The following is a 21,116-nucleotide window of genomic DNA, read 5'->3' as shown; positions in this document are numbered from 1 at the left end:
AACCTAGTCAAATGCTACAAGGGTCTTTTCTGGTGTAAAAATGGAGCTTAGTTTGAGAGCACCAACAATTTAGGATAGCAACCTAATAGTTTGAGTGTTGTCCAATCTAAACACAAGGAGAGGGTGCAAGATTACAAAATATAAGGGAAAGGAAGACTAGGACAAAAAACACAAGCTAGGAAAAGTTTAATATATCTAGATGATTTCACTAGATGCTTCTCTTCAATTAACTCTAGCTCCTACCAAGGCAAATGATACCATGTGAGAGGGTGCAATAGAAAGGAAAGTGAACATGGTGAATAGAGAAGGAGACCAACGAAAACACACTAGACAGTAGGAATAAAAGTGACAAAAGACTAAATGAGACCAGGTTGCAACTATGAACCCCAACACACAACTATTTAGCATCAATCAACGTGGGTGCTAAACGAAGAGGAGGATGCAACAAAAAGAGACCAATGGCTAGCTAAATGATGAAAATAAATGAATGTGGAGATGGACAACCTATATTTTAAGAAAGGGGATAGTAGCTAACCGACTTGCATTCAATGCATGCTAGATCAATAAAGCATGCAATAAGTACCAAATAAAACAACCTAAATGCTTCCCAATTGCCCATGGTTGTCCACCTACCCAAAATTTGAGGAAATAAGCTTTTTAGATTGAAACATAGGAGTGCACTTCCACCTAAAATGTTTGGGACAAGAAATGATGAACAAATATACTATAAGAGCTCAATAGTAAGAGGGCACCGCTTTCGAAACCAGGCAACACTATGTATGCTCTCTCTCTCTCTCTCTCTCTCTCTCTCTCTCTCTCTCTCTCTCTCTCTCTCTCTGTGCGCGTGGCTGCCTCCCTTGGCACAGGCACGCATAACACCTAACCCATGTAGCCCTTGCCATGGAGGCGTGGACCGATCTAAAGCAAGCAGATTATGCCCCCAGGGCCCGCTGCAACCACCCCCAACCTTATATGCAATCACAATAAAACCTTCACAAGCTCGAGCTGCAAGCATGTCTGTCCATCCTCACAGTATCTATTTCTCTCGTGTCTTTTAACTTATATGCTAGCTCTGACAATAGCCATGCTGAGACTACAATCTTGTGTATTTATTTGTCTCGCCTTTAGCAAAATAACTTCACAATTTCCACAACTACATTCGGCCCAACATTTCATTCGCAGATGGTGAGAGATAATTCCACCAGAGCGCCATCACGTCCCTCTTCAAACCTGCAGACTTTGCATGATGCCAAGGCTTGCGCTGCTTATCAAAATGTAACAGTTTTGCGGTACTTGACTTCTCAAATGTCAAAGGCTCTCTCACACTCCACAAAGCATCCAACTTTCTGTACTTTTGATAGAGTGCCAAGTGTACAGGAAGGTCTGGAAAGCCAGAGCTGAAATGCAAATGAAGAGATTGTCAGTCCTATTATGATGCATTTAAGCCCTGTACCCAAATGCCACATCGATAAACAGACACTAGACAATAATTATCAGAAACCCTTCTACAAAAGACATGCTTCTGACACCTGAAAAGACTGTCTTCAAACCGTTGCCACCAATGTACAGCCTCTGTAATATTATTATCTTTCCAATTCTTGTGATCAAAAACCAAAACACCCCTATCGAAAAGACATGTTTTGGATTCGTAAGGCTGCGATGGCATCCATGGCTTTCCTGGTCTGTTAGACAATCTCAAAGAGTCCAATATTCCAAACGAGAAAAAGGTCTCAAAAATTTGAGAACAATCTTCAACAGCTGCAATGCCAAAGCCTTGCATGTCCAACTCAAATAAGTCATCGACACTTCCCTGAAGAAAAGAAAATCATTAGCTCACAGCCAAATAAAAGCTATGAAACACACAGAATCAGCCTTTATCCAGCAATTTTTCACTACGATTGCCCAGAAAAAAAGGACCTATAGTGCAATTCGAGATTTTAAATACACTGTTTAAGATTTTCATAAGATTTTAAAAATACACTGTTTAAGATTTTCATATTCAAGGCATGCAAATTGTTGACCTTTTCACAACACATATCCAATATTTGGGAGGCTTTCATTTGCTAGATGCTAAATATCTAGTCAAGTGTCAGTTTAACAATCCACTCAGATCGCTACACCTGGTCCAAAATCATGAGAACATATTAAAGCGTCTGAAAAATGGCACATGCATCATTGGAAGCAGTGCTTTAACTCAGAGAAGACCATTAACTGCCAGTTATCTTTTCTGAAAAAAGGTCAGAATGCATTTGGCATTGAAGTATTTGAAAATAGCTTTGCCTGCTAGATTGTAACAATTGGACTTCACACAGAGCAACCAATGCAGCCATCTACTAATGGCCATTGATAAGAACATACTAAGGAAAGACCATAGCTGGGTTGTTGCACCTCCTTTGGTAAAAAGTTAAAACCGAGTGTTTTGTGCTTCTGGAATGATTGTTGTTCGTGCAACCTGCCTGCTCATAAATGAGACAATTGCCTCACAGCAATCTCGTTACAGAGAGAATCCCATTCACCTGCAAGCAGTCCAGAGCCCTTTTAGGTCTACTTGAGATCCTCAAAACATTGCCTAATTCTCAATCTAGTTTTGAGGAGCAGAAATATGGGAAGGCTAAAAAGAGCAAGCTGCAGCCTGCAAGCCTAGTTGTCCAAGTCCAACAGGATGGACTCGTCCAATCTGTCCTGTCTAGTACGACACATCCAATCATGTCCAATGGTGTCCAAACCAAACTGTCTGACTGTTTTAAAGTGCCTGTTTGTGACCATTTGGGGTTACTTTAGGGGTAGTTGTAGGTGTTGTTTCGGGTTCCTCTCCCACAACACACATGCACACACACCCAATCCCTCTCTCGCGCTCTCTAGGAGGAGCACCCTCAAAGGTGAAGACTTATTTGGATGAGGATCTTACCCCAGCACAGTAGCACATCGCAGAGAACACATGCCAAAGAGTGTTGGAATCCCGCAAAGAGGGAAAATGGGCTGTTTATAGGGATAGATAGTCATCATCACTGACAAAAGGACTGCATGACAGTACGAGGCCTATGAGGCACTTAGGATGTCAATATGGAATTGTAATGTGTTGGGTATTTCACTCACGCCTCACTTACGCCTACGCTCACATAGGAGTGTCGGTGATCAGTAGGACACTGGGGCACTTTTTACTCTCGGTAGGAGAGGTTTTTTCCCCCAAACTTATGGTATATTTCGTATGTGCTTATGACACACACTTACGGGCACTTACCGTGTTCGGGTGTGAACAACCCCCTACAACCCTAAGGTTTAAGGGTTGTACCTTGTACTTTTAGTTCACACTCTTTCAAACTATTGCATTGGGTGTCGTGCTTCACTCTCTATTGTCTACTTGTCGTGCTTCACTCTCTATTGTCTACTGTTTTCTGTGCTGAGCTTCGATCTTGCCGTCCTCTCTCACATAATGAAGCCCTACACTTGGACGCAGGTTACTTTGAAGATAGCTTCTGGCTATAGCCATGTACACAGAAACACACCAATGTAAAAGTGGCCAATTGCCAAATGTGCAAGTAATGAAAAGAGATGATGATGCACAATACTTATGGATTAGGATACATATAGGAGGACTACAGGATATATTCATTGTGCAATATGCTACTTTCCTCTTGCAAACTCAACATATGCCACATGAGATGGATCTCCCTTTGACATACTCTACAAGGATATTATGAGATATGCATTGGGGACATATTATTAGTGGGGGAGATTTCAATGCATGCACTGGAGATAGAGTGAGTGACTTTTATATGCATGATAATGTCATTCTTGATGTAGATGAAATAGCCCTACGTAGGAGAGCTTGGGACAAAGAAGTGAGTGCCTATGGGACACAACTATTGGCTTTGGGAAGTGCACATAGACTAGCCATCTTTAATGGTCTACCACAATGGCCAAGGTCTGACACACTCACATGTTGGAATTACAAAGGAGGGGCAAGTACTATGGATTACTTGACAAGGTCACCAACATTGATACCGAACATCCAAAACTTTAAGCCTTAAGGTATCTAAGAGATCAATTGGCATAGCAGGAGATCATGCTATTTTGACTTTCGAGCTCTCTTGTGGACATATGAAACATGGAATACCACAACTCTCTAAGCATCCTTTAATTCCACTCTTTGCGAGTGGTGATCCTTTGATCCCTAGAACCTATAAGACTATCATGATTGGCATCCTTTGGCCAAGATATATGGATCTATATTGGAACATGAATTCGGTGAGTGGGCTAAGATGCAAGGCAAGAGAGCACAAGGACAGGCAAGTTCAGATGTGGATATACCACACTGGACCATATCCTCATAACTCAAAGCCATTATCGAGGAGGGTGGAGAGGATCTATTGTTGCTTTGTAGATTTCTGCAAAGCTTTTGATACAATGTCTCATACACACATTATGCAAAGATTGCAAGATTTTGTAGTACCAAAAGGTATACAATAGGGTATTTGTGCATTATATGAGACAATGACAAGTCATATACGAGCACCTAAGGGGCTATCAAAGAGGATTGATAGTACCATAGAAGTAAAACAAGGACGCCCACTTTCACCCACACTGTTTGGTTTATATATAGATGAAGTGTCTAATTGCATTGATCGCGGAGGAGCCAAAGCCAGCCTACCAAGGATGTTGATACCAATATTATTGTATGCAAATGACATTGTTCTTATTTCGAATTCACCAAAGGGATTGCAGCACCACCTAGATGCTTTGCACGTCTTTTGTAGAGACAAAGACCTCACAATAAACCTTGGGAAGACCAAAATCATGGCCTTCAATACTTCAATAGCATGGGTGACTAGATCTATGTACCACTTCACTTTTGGAGAAGACATAATGCAGCATGTGAGGGAATGTGTTTATTTAGGAGTCACCTTCTCTAGCCCATGATTTACATTGAGAGGGACTTTAGAGACACGTTTGGCACAAGGCTATGCAACACTAGGGGCACTTGAGAATCATGTGCTCACATACAGTTCCAAGAGCCTCACACCAAACTATGGTTCTTTGACACCCTAGTCACACCTACACTACTATATGAAGCAAAGTTATGAGGTATGGGGCTACAGCTTATACCACAAGAGCCTCAGTCCACTCACTGATTAGACAGACATAGAGAGGGATTATTATGACTGCTAGGATAGTATGGAAAGGCCATTGATCATGATGATAGCACAAATAATTAGAAGCCAGCCCTCCACCCCACATCCCATTGTCAAAGCAAAGCTGGATGCAGCAACTATTGTCACAAAGGCACTCTTCAAGGTAGTGACCTTTTGGAACAAACTATGGGATCTCCCACATCATAGATACTCCAAATTGGCACTAACTTCATCTAGACAACTAGCAGCAAAGGGTGAGAAAAACTATTGGTTATCACAGATAACTATGTGGATGAGCCTACATGGTTTGGATATTGACCGCCTTCCACCTTTTGACTACAGCCTTGATTGCCCTACACTTTCTCTCAACACATCAGAGTTGAACTAGGTGATCAAAGGTGGCATCTTGAAGACTAAGACAGCAGCAAGAACTATTGGTTATCAAAAATGACTATGTGGATGAGCCTACATGGTTTGGATATTGACCGTGCCTTCAACCTTTTGACTACAGCCTTGACCTGTCCTACACTTTCTCTCAATACATCAAAGCTGAACTAGGCAATTAGAGCTGATATATCGAGGACTAAGACAAAGAGGACATGGATCCACCCACCACTCCCTCTAGGATCGAGAATGGAGTTCTACCAAAGCCACTTCTTGTGTCTCTTTGATGATGGATTCACTATTCAGCCAACATACATGGGCACCCCTCTCTCCCACAACATACGGGTTGCTATTGGACAGATTTGAACCTCTTCTCATAGGCCACAGATGGAGAAAGGTAGATGGACAAATACTCCAACAGAGGATAGGACTTGCTAACTTTGTGGCCGAGAGCCTCAAATAGAGGAGCATTACATATGCAGATATACGGTTACTATGACATGTGAGGACGGTATTCCACCCTACTGATACTACTAGCCTTGCAAAGGCAAAGCCACCTCGCCAGACACCTTCCATTCCACACAATGGAGTTACATTGGATAGAGCCATTTCACTTCGTTCGGCACAACCACCCTATCTACCAGGACCGTGTCCGAGGAGGCCGCACCACAGTCAACGGATCAAAGCCATTATCATGAGACACTGAAGACTCACCACTAGGCATATCAATGGAGTAATTAGAGACATCATAGCCGAGATCATGTGCAAACCTTGAGATCAACAACAGCCTATAGTCTCCACCACGTTTTTCTATAGATAGTTACCTCAAATTTGGGTTTCCTTTTCTTTCTACTAATGGAACAACACTAGACACGGTTCTACTCTAGCATAGTCCCATCATAAAGTTATTATTAGCATTGTTCCATAGGCCACTGTTATCTTCACCTTATTGATTAGATGATATTAGACATGGATGTACTTTGGATTTTTTCTCATAAGCCACATAAACCTTATGTAGATGTTAATCTCTCTCTCTCTCTCTCTCTCTCTCTCTCTCTCTCTCTCTCTCTCCAACAATATATTCTCTACCTCTCTTTCCCTGTCTAATTTCAAATTCAAATTTCAAGCTCTCTTCTCCCAAACTCTCTCCCCTCAAGCTCTCTACCCCCTACTCCCTCAAGCTCTCATTTGCCCTACCTCCACTCTCAAGCCCTCCTTCCTCTCTATCATCACTCTCCATATGTAAACTCCAAGTGTAAAGACTCTAAACATTTGAGTGTATTATTTCAAATCCCAACATTAAGTATAGGCCTTAAAATCTTATGTACAATTTTTTTTCATCAAACATAGGTCCAAGATTTATTAGTCCGATTAGTACCGTACTAGTATCGAATGGTACTAATTGGACACCATTGAACGTAACAACCATGCCTACAAGTGGCCAGCACTTTGATATTGCCACTCAAAATCCATGGCCACAAGGGTTTTGGATAAGACAAGTTCTTTCTTTCACAACTGAGAAATCAGTTCACCAAAGAGGTAGCCACATAGTTGGTTATACAAATGGCACTCCTACATAACCACTATCTCAACATTCGTGACTAAAATTGCCCACAATTGAGCATGCTGTGCAGCTCACTATCCAAGCTATACTCTTCTAGCAAGATACACTATTCTGCACTGCATAATATTCCTAAATACAGGCCAATAAACCAAGGCTGAAAATCCTTCATCCCAGTCATAAAAATCAAGCACAATATATTTGAATGATGAGCTTCCTTGCAAGAAAAGCTTCTCCTTGCAAGCAAGTATTGTGCTTGGAGTTGATGCTGTGAAATCCTCCTCAAACAGTGGACATAACAGTGTTTTGTTTTCAAAAAATCTCTACTCTTAACACATCAATTATCTACTATGCTCATGTAATCATTAACCATATGAGCTATTATTTCATTTTTGGGCTATACATTGTCCTTTTCTTTGACATGAGAAAATGTGTATAGCTCTATTACAGTACCCAAATTTACCTAATTAATTTATGTCATTCAAAAGGTTTAAGAGCTCATAAAGAATATATCATAGAATCTTTTTGAAATCCTTAACCATCTTGCAACAAGACATCCTAGTTTTAATCCTCAATACTTCTACAAAAAAATTATAAGTAAAAACCTTGTAAAAAGATGCATTTACAATCATCTCCTCAATTTCACGAATCAATATATTTGTGTCTTAGACACAATTCGAACAAAATGCAAAAATTTTGAAAAGTGGGACTCAAAGTTGACGTTGTAAAGAAATGAAATGTCGCAACATACTCGAAAAACATATTTTTCTCCTCTCTGACAAGTCCTAAACGAAGTAGGTAAGATATCTCATTCTTCATTTCCATCTTCGTCCGTATTTCATTTTCAAAAAGCTAATTCAAAAAATCAGTTTAATGAATTCACCCACACTTCGTCACCTCAATTAAATTTCCCATCCATCCCACCCACTTCTTCCACTACAATTTCATTCAAACCATTCACTTTTCCTATGCAAACACCACCAATGACATCTCACATCACACCAAGGAGGTCACCAAACATTGACACATCTTTTAGAACCTTTTTAGGTGGTGCAGATGCACCGATGAGGGAAGCTTAACCTCCATTTCACCCTTTTTCAAGTTTTATGTGTGGCATCCCGTCCCAAGCTTTCCAAAGGGTGGATCAATTGGTACCACAATTCTCGTGACTTAAGGATAGTTGGGCAAGGCTATCAAGTCCCAATGCCTCCTCAAGTGACACCTTTTGGACCATCACAAGCGATTCCTACCTATCCATCTCCTTCTCCCTACTAGGGAAGCTTAACCTCCATTTCACACTTTTTCAAGCTTTACGTGTGGCATCCCCTCCCAACTTTCCCAAAGGGTGGATCAATTGGTACCACAATTCTCATGACTTAAGGATAGTTGGGCAAGGCTATCAAGTCCCAATGCCTCCTCAAGTGACACCTTTTGGACCATTACAAGCAATTCCTACCTATCCATCTCCTTCTCCCTACTACCTACCCTACCCTTGTTATCCAACACCTCATAATTCTTCCTCCTTAGCCAAGCATGCATTTACTAACAAGACTTATTTTAACGAATCTACCTACACTACTTGGTCAAATCTGATGAGACATATCTTAAGAGTCTCAAAACTTGTGGGACATTGTACAAGGGCCGAAACCCCAACGAGAGCCTCTTCTTGTTCCATACAAGGTCGTCGTACTATCTTTTCTTTAAACCACTCATAGGTCCACCATAACCTGTCACCACTCATCAGTGGCAGCTCGAATGTACTTTTCTTTATATCTAGTAAGCGCAAAGGAAATAAATTTAATAAACAATTAAATATACAAAAAATAAAAAGGATACAAATTCTTTTTCTATTGTGATTATGACACTTCAACCCGTTAAAACCAATCTTGTCACTAAAAGTATTCTTAGCCGTAATGACTAAAGTGCTAGTGCTGAGTAGGATGGGTAGGATGTAAGTATGAGTATGAGTAGTGAGTGCTGAGTAGGATGGGTAGGTAGAGGACGCTAGAACAATTCGAGATTTGCCCCAAAGTGCCCACTATACGTCGAACATGTGTGCACACTTGATCCACGTGTATGTGTAAATAAGCATAGACATGGGAGCCATACAAGTAGCCCAAGAAGGATGGATTGACACACAATAAGTAGAGGATAGAAATCCCTACATTTGAGTGGTCTATGGAATGTCACGAGTTTCACAATAAGCAAAGGATGTATATCCCTATGTAAGTGACCGTAGATAAATATCCAAGGTGAATGAGAGGAATATCCAACACAATTATCCAAGGATAGACATGTGTGCTTAATTGTGGGTAATACATAATGTGCAGTGTGTGTGGGTGGCATTCCTAAAACGATGAAGTACCAAGCTATAGAGTAGCATGCACTTATGGGATATGGAACCCCAACAAGACGACCTCTTGTTCTATATGAGGTCACCATACTATCTTTTCTTTAAACCACTTGTAGATCCACCATAACCTGTGACTATTCGTTAGTGGCCAGCTCTAATGTGCTTTTCTTTATATCTAGTAAGCGCAAGGGAAATAAATTTAACAAAAATTTAAATATACAAAATAATAAAAAACATACAAATTCTTTTTCTATTGTGATTATGACACTTCAATCCATTAAAACCAATCTTGTCACTAAAAGTATTCTTAGCCGTAAAAACTAGAGTACGAGTGCTAAGTAGAATGGATAGGATGTAAGTATGAGCATTGATGCTGAGTAGGATGGATAGGTGGACTCCAGAACAATCCGAGATTCGCCCCAAAGTGCCCATTATACGTCGAACATGTGTGCACACTTGATCCACGTGTATGTGTAAATAAGCATAGACATGGGAGCCATACGAGTACCCCAAGAAGGATGGATAGACGCACAATAAGTAGAGGATAGAAATCCCTACATTTGAGTGGCCTATGGAATGTAAGGAGCTTCACAATAAGCAAAGGATGTATATCCCTATGTAAGTGGCCATGGATAAATGTCCAAGGTGAATGAGAGGAATAGCCAAGAAAATTATGCAAGGATAGACAAGTGTGCTTAATTGTGAGTAATACATAATCACCCGCAGTTTGCGTTTATGCATTTTTGCATTTTGCGTTTAGGGTTTGCAACCCCAAAAAGGGGCACCACCCTAGACTGACTATGCCTATTTATGGGCCACTCTCATTCATTCCTCATGGCCGATTCATTCAGTCAGTCACCTCTTCTCTCCAACCTCTCCACTGCCCTCACACCCCTTTAGGAGGACATTGCAATTCGTGCTTGTCTTCATCATCTTCCTTGTGCTACAGCACCCTTGTTCCCTTGTATCACATTCACTCCATGATTCAAAACTTCATCATTCCATTCATTAGAATTTCTTCTCTCTTCTCTTCTCTTCTCCATGTTTGCCGAGTTCACTCTGTGTTCCTCCCCGCAAACCCTATTGTCTCGCTGGTACACCATCTTTCGGCATGGTATCAGAGTTGGATCTATTCAAATAGTGGCAAAGATCCTCTACTACAATGATGGCAAAGACCAGTGGCAAGTTCGGCATCCACTTCTATTCTTTTTCCGTTGCACCAAAATCCCATTTTTGTAGGTTTCACGTGTTTTCAGCTTACTGTCCACACTCCTTTCACGGAGAACATCACAGTCTCAACTATCCCTTGCTGTCATCTACAGTCTGGCACCTGTTTCCAGCCTTCCACCCACAATTTACAGCTATTTACGGCAAAGCAACTATTGCTGATCACTCTCCATTCAGAAAGCACACTCGTTTTTGTAGATTTCAGGTATTTCAGCTTGCTGCCCACACCCCGAACGCGGAGGACATTGCGGTCCAAGCTGGCTATTGTTGTCTATAATAGTCTCATGCCTATTTCCAACCTACCACACACTGTTCAGAGCTGATTTCAGCATACTAACTGCTGCTGCTGGTTTCTCTTGCGTTTGTTGTTTTCTCTCCTGCAGCCTGCATTTTTTGTCTCTCTCTCTCCTCACCTGCGTTTTTAGTATTTCTCTCTCCTCACCTACATTTTTCTACTGGTTGTAACCTCTTACTGTTGATCGCATCCTCCTCCTTCCACTAGCAACTCACTTCCAGCCCTTCCACTGCCCTCCTAGCCCTTGAGGCAAACATTGCAATTCGTGTTTCGTGGCTGACCTCTTCCTTCTTCAGCAAGGCACACTGGTACCCATGGCTTCTTTACCAACAAATGACCAGACTACTGGGCACTCCTACTGTGGCATCACCAGACACACCACCGATGCTTGCCGACCTGGATCTTTGCTCCCGACCTACCCAGAGTATATGTGTCTTCCACCAAGCACTCTTGGTTCCACCTCTCCATTCTGGGCCACAAAGATCGTTCTGCATCGGCTATCAGAGGACTATGCTCAAGGCAATAAGACGCATCCGATGCGCACTAAGTCCTTTCAAGGACATGGAGGATCAATTGACGCTACGACCTCCTAGAGATCGTCGCAATGCCAAAGACCGTCTTCTCGCACCTATTTTTGGGTATAGTGGCTACCACAGCCTACGGTTCTACATTCCTCTCTGTGACATTAAGGTCACAAACATTGAATGTGACATTAAAGTGACATTTAATGTAACATTAAGGTGAATCAAGGGGAACACGCACGAGGATGACCGTCCGGGCTCTTGGGCGCCCGAACGGGGTTAAGGGGAGCCTAGAAATAAAGAGAGTCCAACAATAGTAGGATTCACCAAGGTTTGACGGCTGGCAATCGGATCACGATGGTCTGGCCAGCAACATACTAGGCAAGGCTGGGAGGTGAAAGGAATCACTCGTGCTCACCCATCCCAACTGTTTTTCTTCTGGCTTCATAGTCTTCTTCTGAATCATCTGTCATTCGTATCAGAGCTGACAGGTTTAGTCGTGTGGATTTGTGGAGTTCCTCATCGACGGGTCTCGCAGTTCGTTTCAGTCGACGGGTCGCGGTTCATTTCAGTCGATGGGTTTCAGTCGCCCACCAGGATGCCAGTCGCGTGAGGGTCGCCCGCCATTCATTAATCGTCGAAGACCCTTTCGAAGTGGTTACGTGTGGTGTGCCACGTCACGTAAGTGACATTTTGCGAAACGACTGGCGTGAGGCAGAACGACCCAGCGTGACGGGAAAAGGGATTCGTCTCTGGTCAACGTGAGAAAAAAAAAAAAAACCGACCCGGCGCAGACGTGAGGCAAAACGACCCAGCGTGAAACGAAAAGGGATTCGTTTCTGGTCAACGAAAGGCGCAATGTCCAGCTGCGTCAGCTGTGAGGCGAAATATGAAGAAGCTGTGAGGCGAAACATAAAGACGACTGCTGTAGTCGTGATGATAAGTACCAGCATTTGAATCTCCACCAACAGACTGAAATCAGCCAGATTTGTCACACATATAAAAGACATATTGGTGGTCCAAGTGATGGTCCCGTTTTCTGCTGAAAATTTTCATTTTCAGCGTGACTGGTCTAGTCCGGGAAGATAAGGATTGTTCCTCACTCTTCGGGCTTACTAATAAATCCAGCAGCAACTGCCCTGCGATTAAAACCAGGGAAGTACTTTACTTTGTATGCAAATTTCTTATCTTTGCTTTCCAATTCCAGTGTATTAATGGCAGAAAAAGGGAAAGAGAGAGTAATGGAAGGTTCTAGTTCTGGGGACCACCCTATGGTAGATCCCCATGAACCAGAAATGCAAGAAGAACAGTGGGAAGAATTTTTTGCTACACGAGAGCAATTTGATGCCCTTATTGCTCGTGTGCAAGCTCAGGGGGTTCAAATGGAATTTTTAACCCAAACACTCACTGAAATAAAATCTCAACTAACTTTATTGTTATAAAGAGATAAAAATAAGATAGAAACCTCGGATGTCGCATCTTCATCGAAAGATTTAGATGTGACTATGCAAGATCCTAAGGAACCCCACCATAAATTGAGAGATAATCCAATTCTAAAGGATATGAAACCCCCTCAATTTCACGGGGAGGAAAAAGATAGAAATAAAGATACAATCTTTAATTTCCTCTAAAAATGGGAAGATTTACATAAACTTAAAAATACCCCACCACATCTCCAAGCACTGGAGGCTAGTTTAACTTTGGGGCCCAAAGCATATAAGTGGTGGCGAACTTTAAAGGAGGCAAATAAAATACCTGAAACTTGGGCTCAATTTGAATCCGTCTTTTTGAAAGAATTCCTTTCTGAAAATGAAATGGAAAGAAATTGGGAAGATTGAGATTATGTCAGACAAAGGGGAAGACCCCTGCTGACATATCTGGAGGAATATTGTGAGATAATCCTCAAAAATTGAAGGAATAGATGAATTCCAAAAAACAAGAGGATTCATTAGGGGACTAGACAAAGCCTGTAAAAAGGAAGGAAAAAGGAGTTCACCTAAGACGCTGGAAGAGGCAATTAAATTTGCATTAATTCATGAAGATAGTATGCGTCCAGGTACACTCACTAGTCTCACTGATACGGAGCCCAAGTCTAAGGAATTGGAAACCTCAAAATTTGTGGGCAAATTTAAAAGGAAAATGCCATTCTTTAAGGGTAAAAAACAACCTTTTGAAAAGAAACCATATGTGAGGCCAAAGTTAAGTCCTGATAACTTTGATAAGGCCAAAAAAGAAAAGTTGTGTTTCAATTGCCTATCCCCTAACCATGCTGCTTGGAATTGCTCTCAAAAGAAAAAGGGGGAAGACAAAGGAAAGGATAAGGACAAGGGCAAGGAAAAAGAAAAACAAATCCATGTAGTGCAGACCTTAGAATTAAAGGGGCATGAAAAGTACAAATCTTTGGAGGTCTTGCACATGGATGTACAACATAAGTGTTGCATGTCAACTTCTATGTGGCAGCCTACTTTTGGGCCACATGATTTACTTAGAGTACATGGATTGATAGCTGAAAAGAGGGTTAGAGTCATGATTGATGACTCTGCCACACATAATTTTATAAATTATGCACTTGTCAAAAAATTGAAACTTCCCCAACAAAAGAGTGGGCATCAATATGTTGTTCGTATGATGCAAGGCCAAGACAATAAAATATAGGATACAATGGTATCCAATTTGGAAATTGAGATTCAAGGATATAAAGATAAACTTGATTTCCAAATTATGAACATGGAAAGAGCTGATATTGCTCTAGGGAGAGAGTGGCTATGGGGATTGGAACCATCCTTAAAACGTAGTTATCACCATAATACACTGGAATTTGAAAGGGATGGTAAGACTTTTGTCATTCAAGGTGAACACGAAGTATCTGATAATCCTTTGCTGTGTTCTACTGAAGTTCAGAAGCTGATAAAGAAGGAAGTTTGTGAGGTATATATATTATGGTTTCTTCCTGTACAGAACACTTTTACTTTCTGTAATATAAAGCAACAATTTTCTTATATTTGTGAGTTGAATGTTAATAATGAATTAAGTAGTTTGTTAGATGATTTTAAAGATGTGTTTCCTTCTGATTTACCAAGTGGCCTTCCACCAGATAGGGGTGATATAAATCACCCAATTGATATAAATAAGGATATACACCCTATTTCTAAACCACCGTATAAGTTAAGTGAAACACAGCATCAAGAAGTTGAAAGACAAATTAAGGATTACCTGGATAAAGGGTTTATTTAACCCAGTAATTCACCTTGGGCTTCACCAATTTTATTAGTAAAGAAAAAAGATGGTTCTATGCGACTTTGTATTGACTATAGAGCACTTAATAAAATAACGGTGAAGAATAAATTTCCTATGCCCAGAATGGAAGATCTTTTTGATCAATTGCAAGGGGCAAAATTCTTCACAAAGATAGATTTAAGATCATGTTATCACAAAGTAAGAATTAAGGCACAAGATGTTCCCAAGACAGAATTTCGTACTAGATACGCACATTATGATTTTTTGGTGATGCCTTTTGGCCTCACTAATGCACCAGCTACCTTTATGAAGCTGATGAATAGTGTTTTACGGCCCTATCTAGGACATTTTGTAGTAGTCTTCTTGGATGATATCTTGATCTTTAGTAAATCAAGAGAAGAACATTTGGAACACTTACAATTAGTATTCCAACTGTTAAGAACACATTCCCTTTATGCGAAGAAAACTAAATGTGAATTCTTTACACAAGAGGTCAAATATCTGGGGCATATTATCTTGAAAGAGGGAATCAACATGGATCCAAAAAAAGTAAGGGCAATTATTAAATGGCCACCTCCAAGGAACCTGGAAGAGCTGCAGATCTTTCTAGGTTTATCTGGATTTTATCGTAGATTCATTCGAGATTATGCCAAAATAGTTGTTCCAATGACAGATCAACTTAAAGGGAAAGAAAAAAGTTTTTATTGGGAAACAGACCAAAATGAAAGTTTTCAAAAACTTAAGGTAGCTATTGCTACAGCTCCAGTATTATTAATAGTGGATCCCAATAAACCATTTGTGGTTGAAGCGGATGCCAGTGATAAGGCAATAGGCGCGGTCTTATTACAAAAAGGTCGACCAGTTGCTTTTGAAAGCAAGAAATTAGACCGTGCAAAACAGAATTATTCTGTTTATGAGAGGGAGCTGTATGCCATAGTACATGCAATGAAGAAATGGATGCACTATCTGTACGGTGCCAAACTTTTGATTTTATCGGATCATGAAAGCATTAAGTGGCTTAATGATCAACCGGATTTACACGGGCGTAAAGCCAGATGGGCCAAACTCCTTCAAGAGTTCGACTATGAGATAAGATATAGAAAAGGAAAGTATAATATAGTAGCTGATACACTCAGCAGAATGCCCATCATTAATGAATTGAGTTTTACTCAGTTCACTTCCAACTTGCTTGAATCTTTAAAAGGGAAATGCGAGGTTGATCAGGCATATTCCAACATATGGGAAGCAATAAAAAATGGGGATCCAAATGAAAGTGCTTCTAATGAGGAAAGAATATATGAGGATTTTCAACAAGGAAATGGAGCATCAGGGGTTGCTCAAACTCAATTCAAGTGGAAGAATTTTACCATTGATAATGGTTATTTACTCTACAAGGGTAGGGTATGTGTCCCGAAAGATACAGAAATAAGACGCCAGATACTCTTTGAGTGTCATGATACCCCTAGTGCGGGACATCCAGGAGTTAATAAGACTTAATAGTCTTATTAAAAGGCAGTTCTATTGGCCTGGAATGAATAAGGACGTCCTTGACTATGTGGTCAAATGTAATAAATGCCAGGTTAATAAAGCTGAAAGATTGAAAATGGGAAGACTTCTCCATCCACTAGAAATTCCTTCGGGAAAATGGAAGAGTATCTCCATGGACTTTATTGTTGCTTTACCTAGAACACAGAGGGGCCACGACTCTATGTGGGTGATTGTGGATAGGTTAACCAAAATGGCTAGGTTTATTCCAACTTCAACTGATGTTAAAACACCAGAATTGGCTAGATTGTTCGTAGAGAACATATACCGATTGTATGGCCTTCCGGCAAATATAGTTTCTGATCGGGATAGAAAATTTGATAGCCAATTTTGGCGTGCGGTATTTAGGAAATTGGATACTAAACTTAGCATGAGTACGGTGGATCATCCGCAAACAGATGGGCAAACTGAAAGGGTTAACCAAATCCTTGAAGATATGCTTAGGGCATATGTAAGTAAAAGGCAAACTAATTGGGAAGAGTATTTACCAATAGCAAAGTTTGCATATAACAATGCCAAGCACTCTTCCACTGGATATAGTCCATTTATGTTAATGTATGGATTTCAGCCTAGAGCTTCTTTTGCAGTAGGACTGCATAAGGAAAAGGTTCAGGCAGCTAAAGACTTTTTGGAGGATATGAATAGTATGTTAAAATTTGCTCAAGAAAATATTAAAAAAGCTCAAAATCGAGCTAGAGCATATGTAGATCCTCACCAAAGAGATATCTCCTTTGAAGAAGGAGAATTGGTCTATCTTAAGGTGCCTGAACAAACTAAAACTATGAAAAAGGGACAATGTCCAAAGCTTTCACCAAGGTATTGTGGTCCTTTCATAATACTTAAAAAGGTGGGAGAATTGGCTTACAAGCTCCAACTACCTGCTGGTAGTAAAATACATCCAATTTTTCATGTAAGTAAATTAAGGAAGAAGCTGGGTGATTTGGATAATCTAATCTTAAATGATAACATTGAGGAGCTGTTCAATGACCAATCTAATCCACATGAACCAGAAAGAATATTAAATGTTCGTAATAGACGAACAAGGAATACTATTTATCAAGAATGTTTGGTTAAGTGGAAAGATTGTTCAGAAGAAAGCTCAACATGGGAGCGAGTAAGTACTTTAAAGAAAAGGTTTCTCGATTTACAGTTAGACCTTCCAAGTATCGTTTTCGAGGACGAAACCGATTCTTAAGGGGAAGGAAATGTGACATTAATGCGACATTAAAGTGATATTTAATGTGACATTAAGGTCACAAACATTGAATGTGGTATTAAAGTGACATTTAATGTGACATTAAGGTGAATCAAGGGGAACACGCATGAGGATGACCGTCCAGGCTCTTGGGCGCCCGAACGGGGTTAAGGGGAGCCTAGAAATAAAGAGAGTCCAAGAATAGTAGGACTCACCAAGGTTTGACGGCTGGCAATCGGATCACGATGGTCTGGCCAGCAACATACTAGGCAAGGCTGGGAGGTGAAAGGAATCACTCGTGCTCACCCATCCTGACTGTTTTTCTTCTAGCTTCACAGTCTTCTTCTACTACATCTGTCACTCTCCATCGAGAGACAGTGATTGTTTGATACTGTCTCCTCGTCAATCCGCTCCTTCGAGAGACAATGGCTGCTCAACTCCTTCCTCTTCTTCGGCTTCCCAGTCCGCTCCATTGAGAAGCAGTGATTGTTGCCCACTCATTGCTCAGTTTGAGCCCCACCGTTCACCCTCGCCTACTCAAGTTCGAGAGGCCACCTCTCGGAGTTCTTCACCACCCCAGATTCCTTCTTCAGTACGACCGACGGTACTTCCTTCGTTCTCAAACATTTCGGAGTCCATGATCCATGAGTTTTTGGATTCCTTATCTACCTCAGAGGGGGATTAAGAGGGGGATGATCTTTCTTTGCCCTCTAAGGGGACATCTACATATACTGCAACTTCAGAGGGGACTCCTATTCCTCTAATTTCAAAGGGGGTCCCCACCCCCCGCTCAATCCTTCGCACACCCTGGCGGAAACCTTTTACCTTCTTCTTCTACCCTTGGATTGGGTGGCTTCCTTCCACCAGTCATCTCACCTATTGATTCCCAGGATCTCGAGGATCTACCTAGCTCAAGGCCTTGGAGGTTCACGCTTGGCGACGAGGCCTTTGTATTCCTTCTTGCATGGATGCACGAAGCTAGTGGCTTCTCTCTCGAGGTTGAGTTTTGGGTTCTCCAATTTACTATGTCTACTATTCTTTACTGCAGGTTACCTTTCAAGTGGAAATCTTGGATCTTAGGGATTCTCTACATCTTCTTCCTCCTCTTCTTCTTGCCTTGGTCACTTGGTCAACATGGAGCCAACTCCTGAGATCGAATATAGGCATATCCTTATGATTGTCAACACCACACAAAGTCCGACATTTCTCCTATGCATTGCATGTTTTCATCATCTTTGTACAAGGGTGCTTGGACAAGTGAACAATTTCCCCGTGAGGGACATTGTCCAAGTGGCACCTGCCGCATGAGCATTCTTTAGCATATAGTGTTCCATCTCCACTTCACTCTTCTCTTCTTTTCTTATTTGGGCTTGAGAGGGGGTGTTGAGAAACCCTTCACCCGCAGTTTGAGTTTTTGCATTTTTGCATTTTGCATTTAGGGTTTGCAGCCCCAAAAAGCAGCACCACCCTAGACTGATTATGCCTATTTATAGGCCACTCTCTCATTCCTTTCTCACGGCTGATTCATTTAGTCCGTCACCTCCTCTCTCCAACCTCTCCACTGCCCTCACACCCCTTCAAGAGGACATTGCGATTCGTGGTTCGTGGCTGTCCTCATCAGTTTCCTTATGCTACGGTACCCTTGTTCCCTTGTATCACATTCACTCCATGATTCAAAACTTCATCCTTCCATTCATCAGAGTTTCTTCTCTCTTTTCTTCTCTTCTCCATGTTTGCCGAGTTCACTCTGTGTTCCTCCCCGCAAACCCTACTGTCTCACTAGTACATCATCTTTTGACATGTGGGTGGCATTCCTAAAACGATAAAGTACCAAGCTTTAGGGTAGCATGCACTTATGGGATATGGAACCCCAATGAGACCTCCTCTTGTTCTATATGAGGTCGTTGAATTATCTTTTCTTTAAACCACTTGTAGGTCCACCATAACCTCTCACCACTTATTAGTGGCCAGCTCTAATGTACTTTTCTTTATATCTAGTAAGTGCAATGGAAATAAATTTAACAAAAATTTAAATATACAAAATAATAAAAAGCATACAAATTCTTTTTCTATTGTGATTATGACACTTCAATCCATTAAAACCAATCTTGTCACTAAAAGTATTCTTAGCCATAACAACTAGAGTGCGAGTGCTAAGTAGCATGGGTAGGATGTAAGTATGAGTATAAGCATTGAGTATTGAGTAGGATGGGTAGGTGGAGGACTCCAGAACAATTCAAGATTTGCCCCAAAGTTCCCACTATACATCGAACATGTGTGTACACTTGATCCACGTGTATGTGTAAATAAGCATAGACATGGGAGCCATACGAGTAGCCCAAGAATGATGGATAGACGCACAATAAGTAGAGGATAGAAATCCCTACATTTGAGTGGCCTATGGAATGTAAGGAGTTTCACAATAAGCAAAGGATGTATATCCCTATGTAAGTGGTTGTAGATAAATGTCCAAGGTGAATGAGAGGAATATCCAAAACAATTATCCAAGGATAGACGTGTGCTTAATTGTGGGTAATACATAATGTACAATGTGTGTGGGTGGCATTCCTAAAATGATAAAGTACCAAGCTTTAGAGTAGCATGCACTTATAGGGTATGGACTATCATTTGCAAGTTGAGTAAGCAAGCTCATTTCATTCTAATGAGAAAGAAAATAAAGGTTGATCATATTGCACAATTTGTTCATGGTACTCTGTTGGTTTTACGGACAGCAGAGCATTTTGTGAATGCCACTAATAATTCAGCTATGGTTTATGCCTATTTTATGTTTCACTATGATTGCTGGCAAGAACAAATGAGAAACATTAGTAAGAGATGCATCCTATGCATTTCTAGCAGCAGCCTTGGATTCTTTTTGAATTTTTATGTTTTGATTATTTTGGCTGAAATTTTTTAACAAGTGTTTGGGCGATAGCATGGCTAACTAGTAATGGCCAATGTTATTTTTACTATGATGCCTCATGGAGATTCCATTGCAATTTCTTGTTTTGGCACAATGAGCTGCAACCAAGGACAATTGCAAGGACTTCAAGGGGAGAGTTTGTCACGAGGATGTGAAATTTTGATGTTCTGCTTAGCATTCGATTAAGTTACTAATCAAACGTGCAAATGTGAGGTACCATGTGATGTGCAAATTAAAAAATCGCCAATGTCAAGCCAAGGGCCCCCAAAAGTCAATGGATGTCAAAGTTAAAAGTTGTAATAAGTTAAGTAGTCATGTACTAGGTGGTATTTGGTGAGAATTATTGGCCTAGGACAATTAATTAGTCATTTATGTCAATGGTGCCGTTGGGAACTAGGCGCTAACTATTGAGAAAGCCATTCATTAAGATCATTTCATTACCTTAGTTAGTGTCCATTTACAGCTCCAAAAAGGCCTTATTTGTATCAATAGTTAGCATCTAGGCGCCATCCAAGAGAGTTGGGGTGCCACCCGAGAGAGTTTAGTGGCTCATAGACCTACAAATAGGGCATCAATATGGACATTCATCCATTCATTACTCCACTCCACACTTACTCTCTCATTCATTCTTCATCATTCCCTCGTCACACCTTCAACTTCAGCCCACTACTATCCACAACATTACCTTAGTGGATAACTTAGTTTGCGGTGCTGTCTAGCTGATCATAACACCATACCAACAA

At 40.9% G+C, this 21,116-nt stretch overlaps 1 protein-coding gene across 1 annotated transcript in view; it reads right to left on the bottom strand.

Annotated features, from left to right (window-relative positions):
• Nucleotides 1-639: 639 nt before the first annotated feature.
• Nucleotides 640-21,116, bottom strand: part of LOC148011794 (uncharacterized) — a 39,124-nt gene continuing 18,647 nt past the window's right edge. The window contains exons 5-6 of the mRNA XM_087670519.1: nt 1,530-1,810; nt 640-1,397 (exon numbers count right to left, since the gene is read on the bottom strand). Of these exons, the coding sequence (XP_087526645.1) occupies nt 1,154-1,397; nt 1,530-1,810 (525 nt within the window). The 3' untranslated portion in view covers nt 640-1,153. The remainder of the gene's footprint in view (nt 1,398-1,529; nt 1,811-21,116) is intronic.

This window comes from Lygodium microphyllum, chromosome 28 (assembly GCF_053477565.2).
Source record: "Lygodium microphyllum isolate KBCC chromosome 28, Lygodium_microphyllum_v1.1.10, whole genome shotgun sequence".
Classification (NCBI taxonomy): Eukaryota; Viridiplantae; Streptophyta; class Polypodiopsida; order Schizaeales; family Lygodiaceae; genus Lygodium; species Lygodium microphyllum.
The sequence above is the reverse complement of the archived record's forward strand: the minus strand, read 5'-3'. Positions and strand labels throughout refer to the sequence as shown.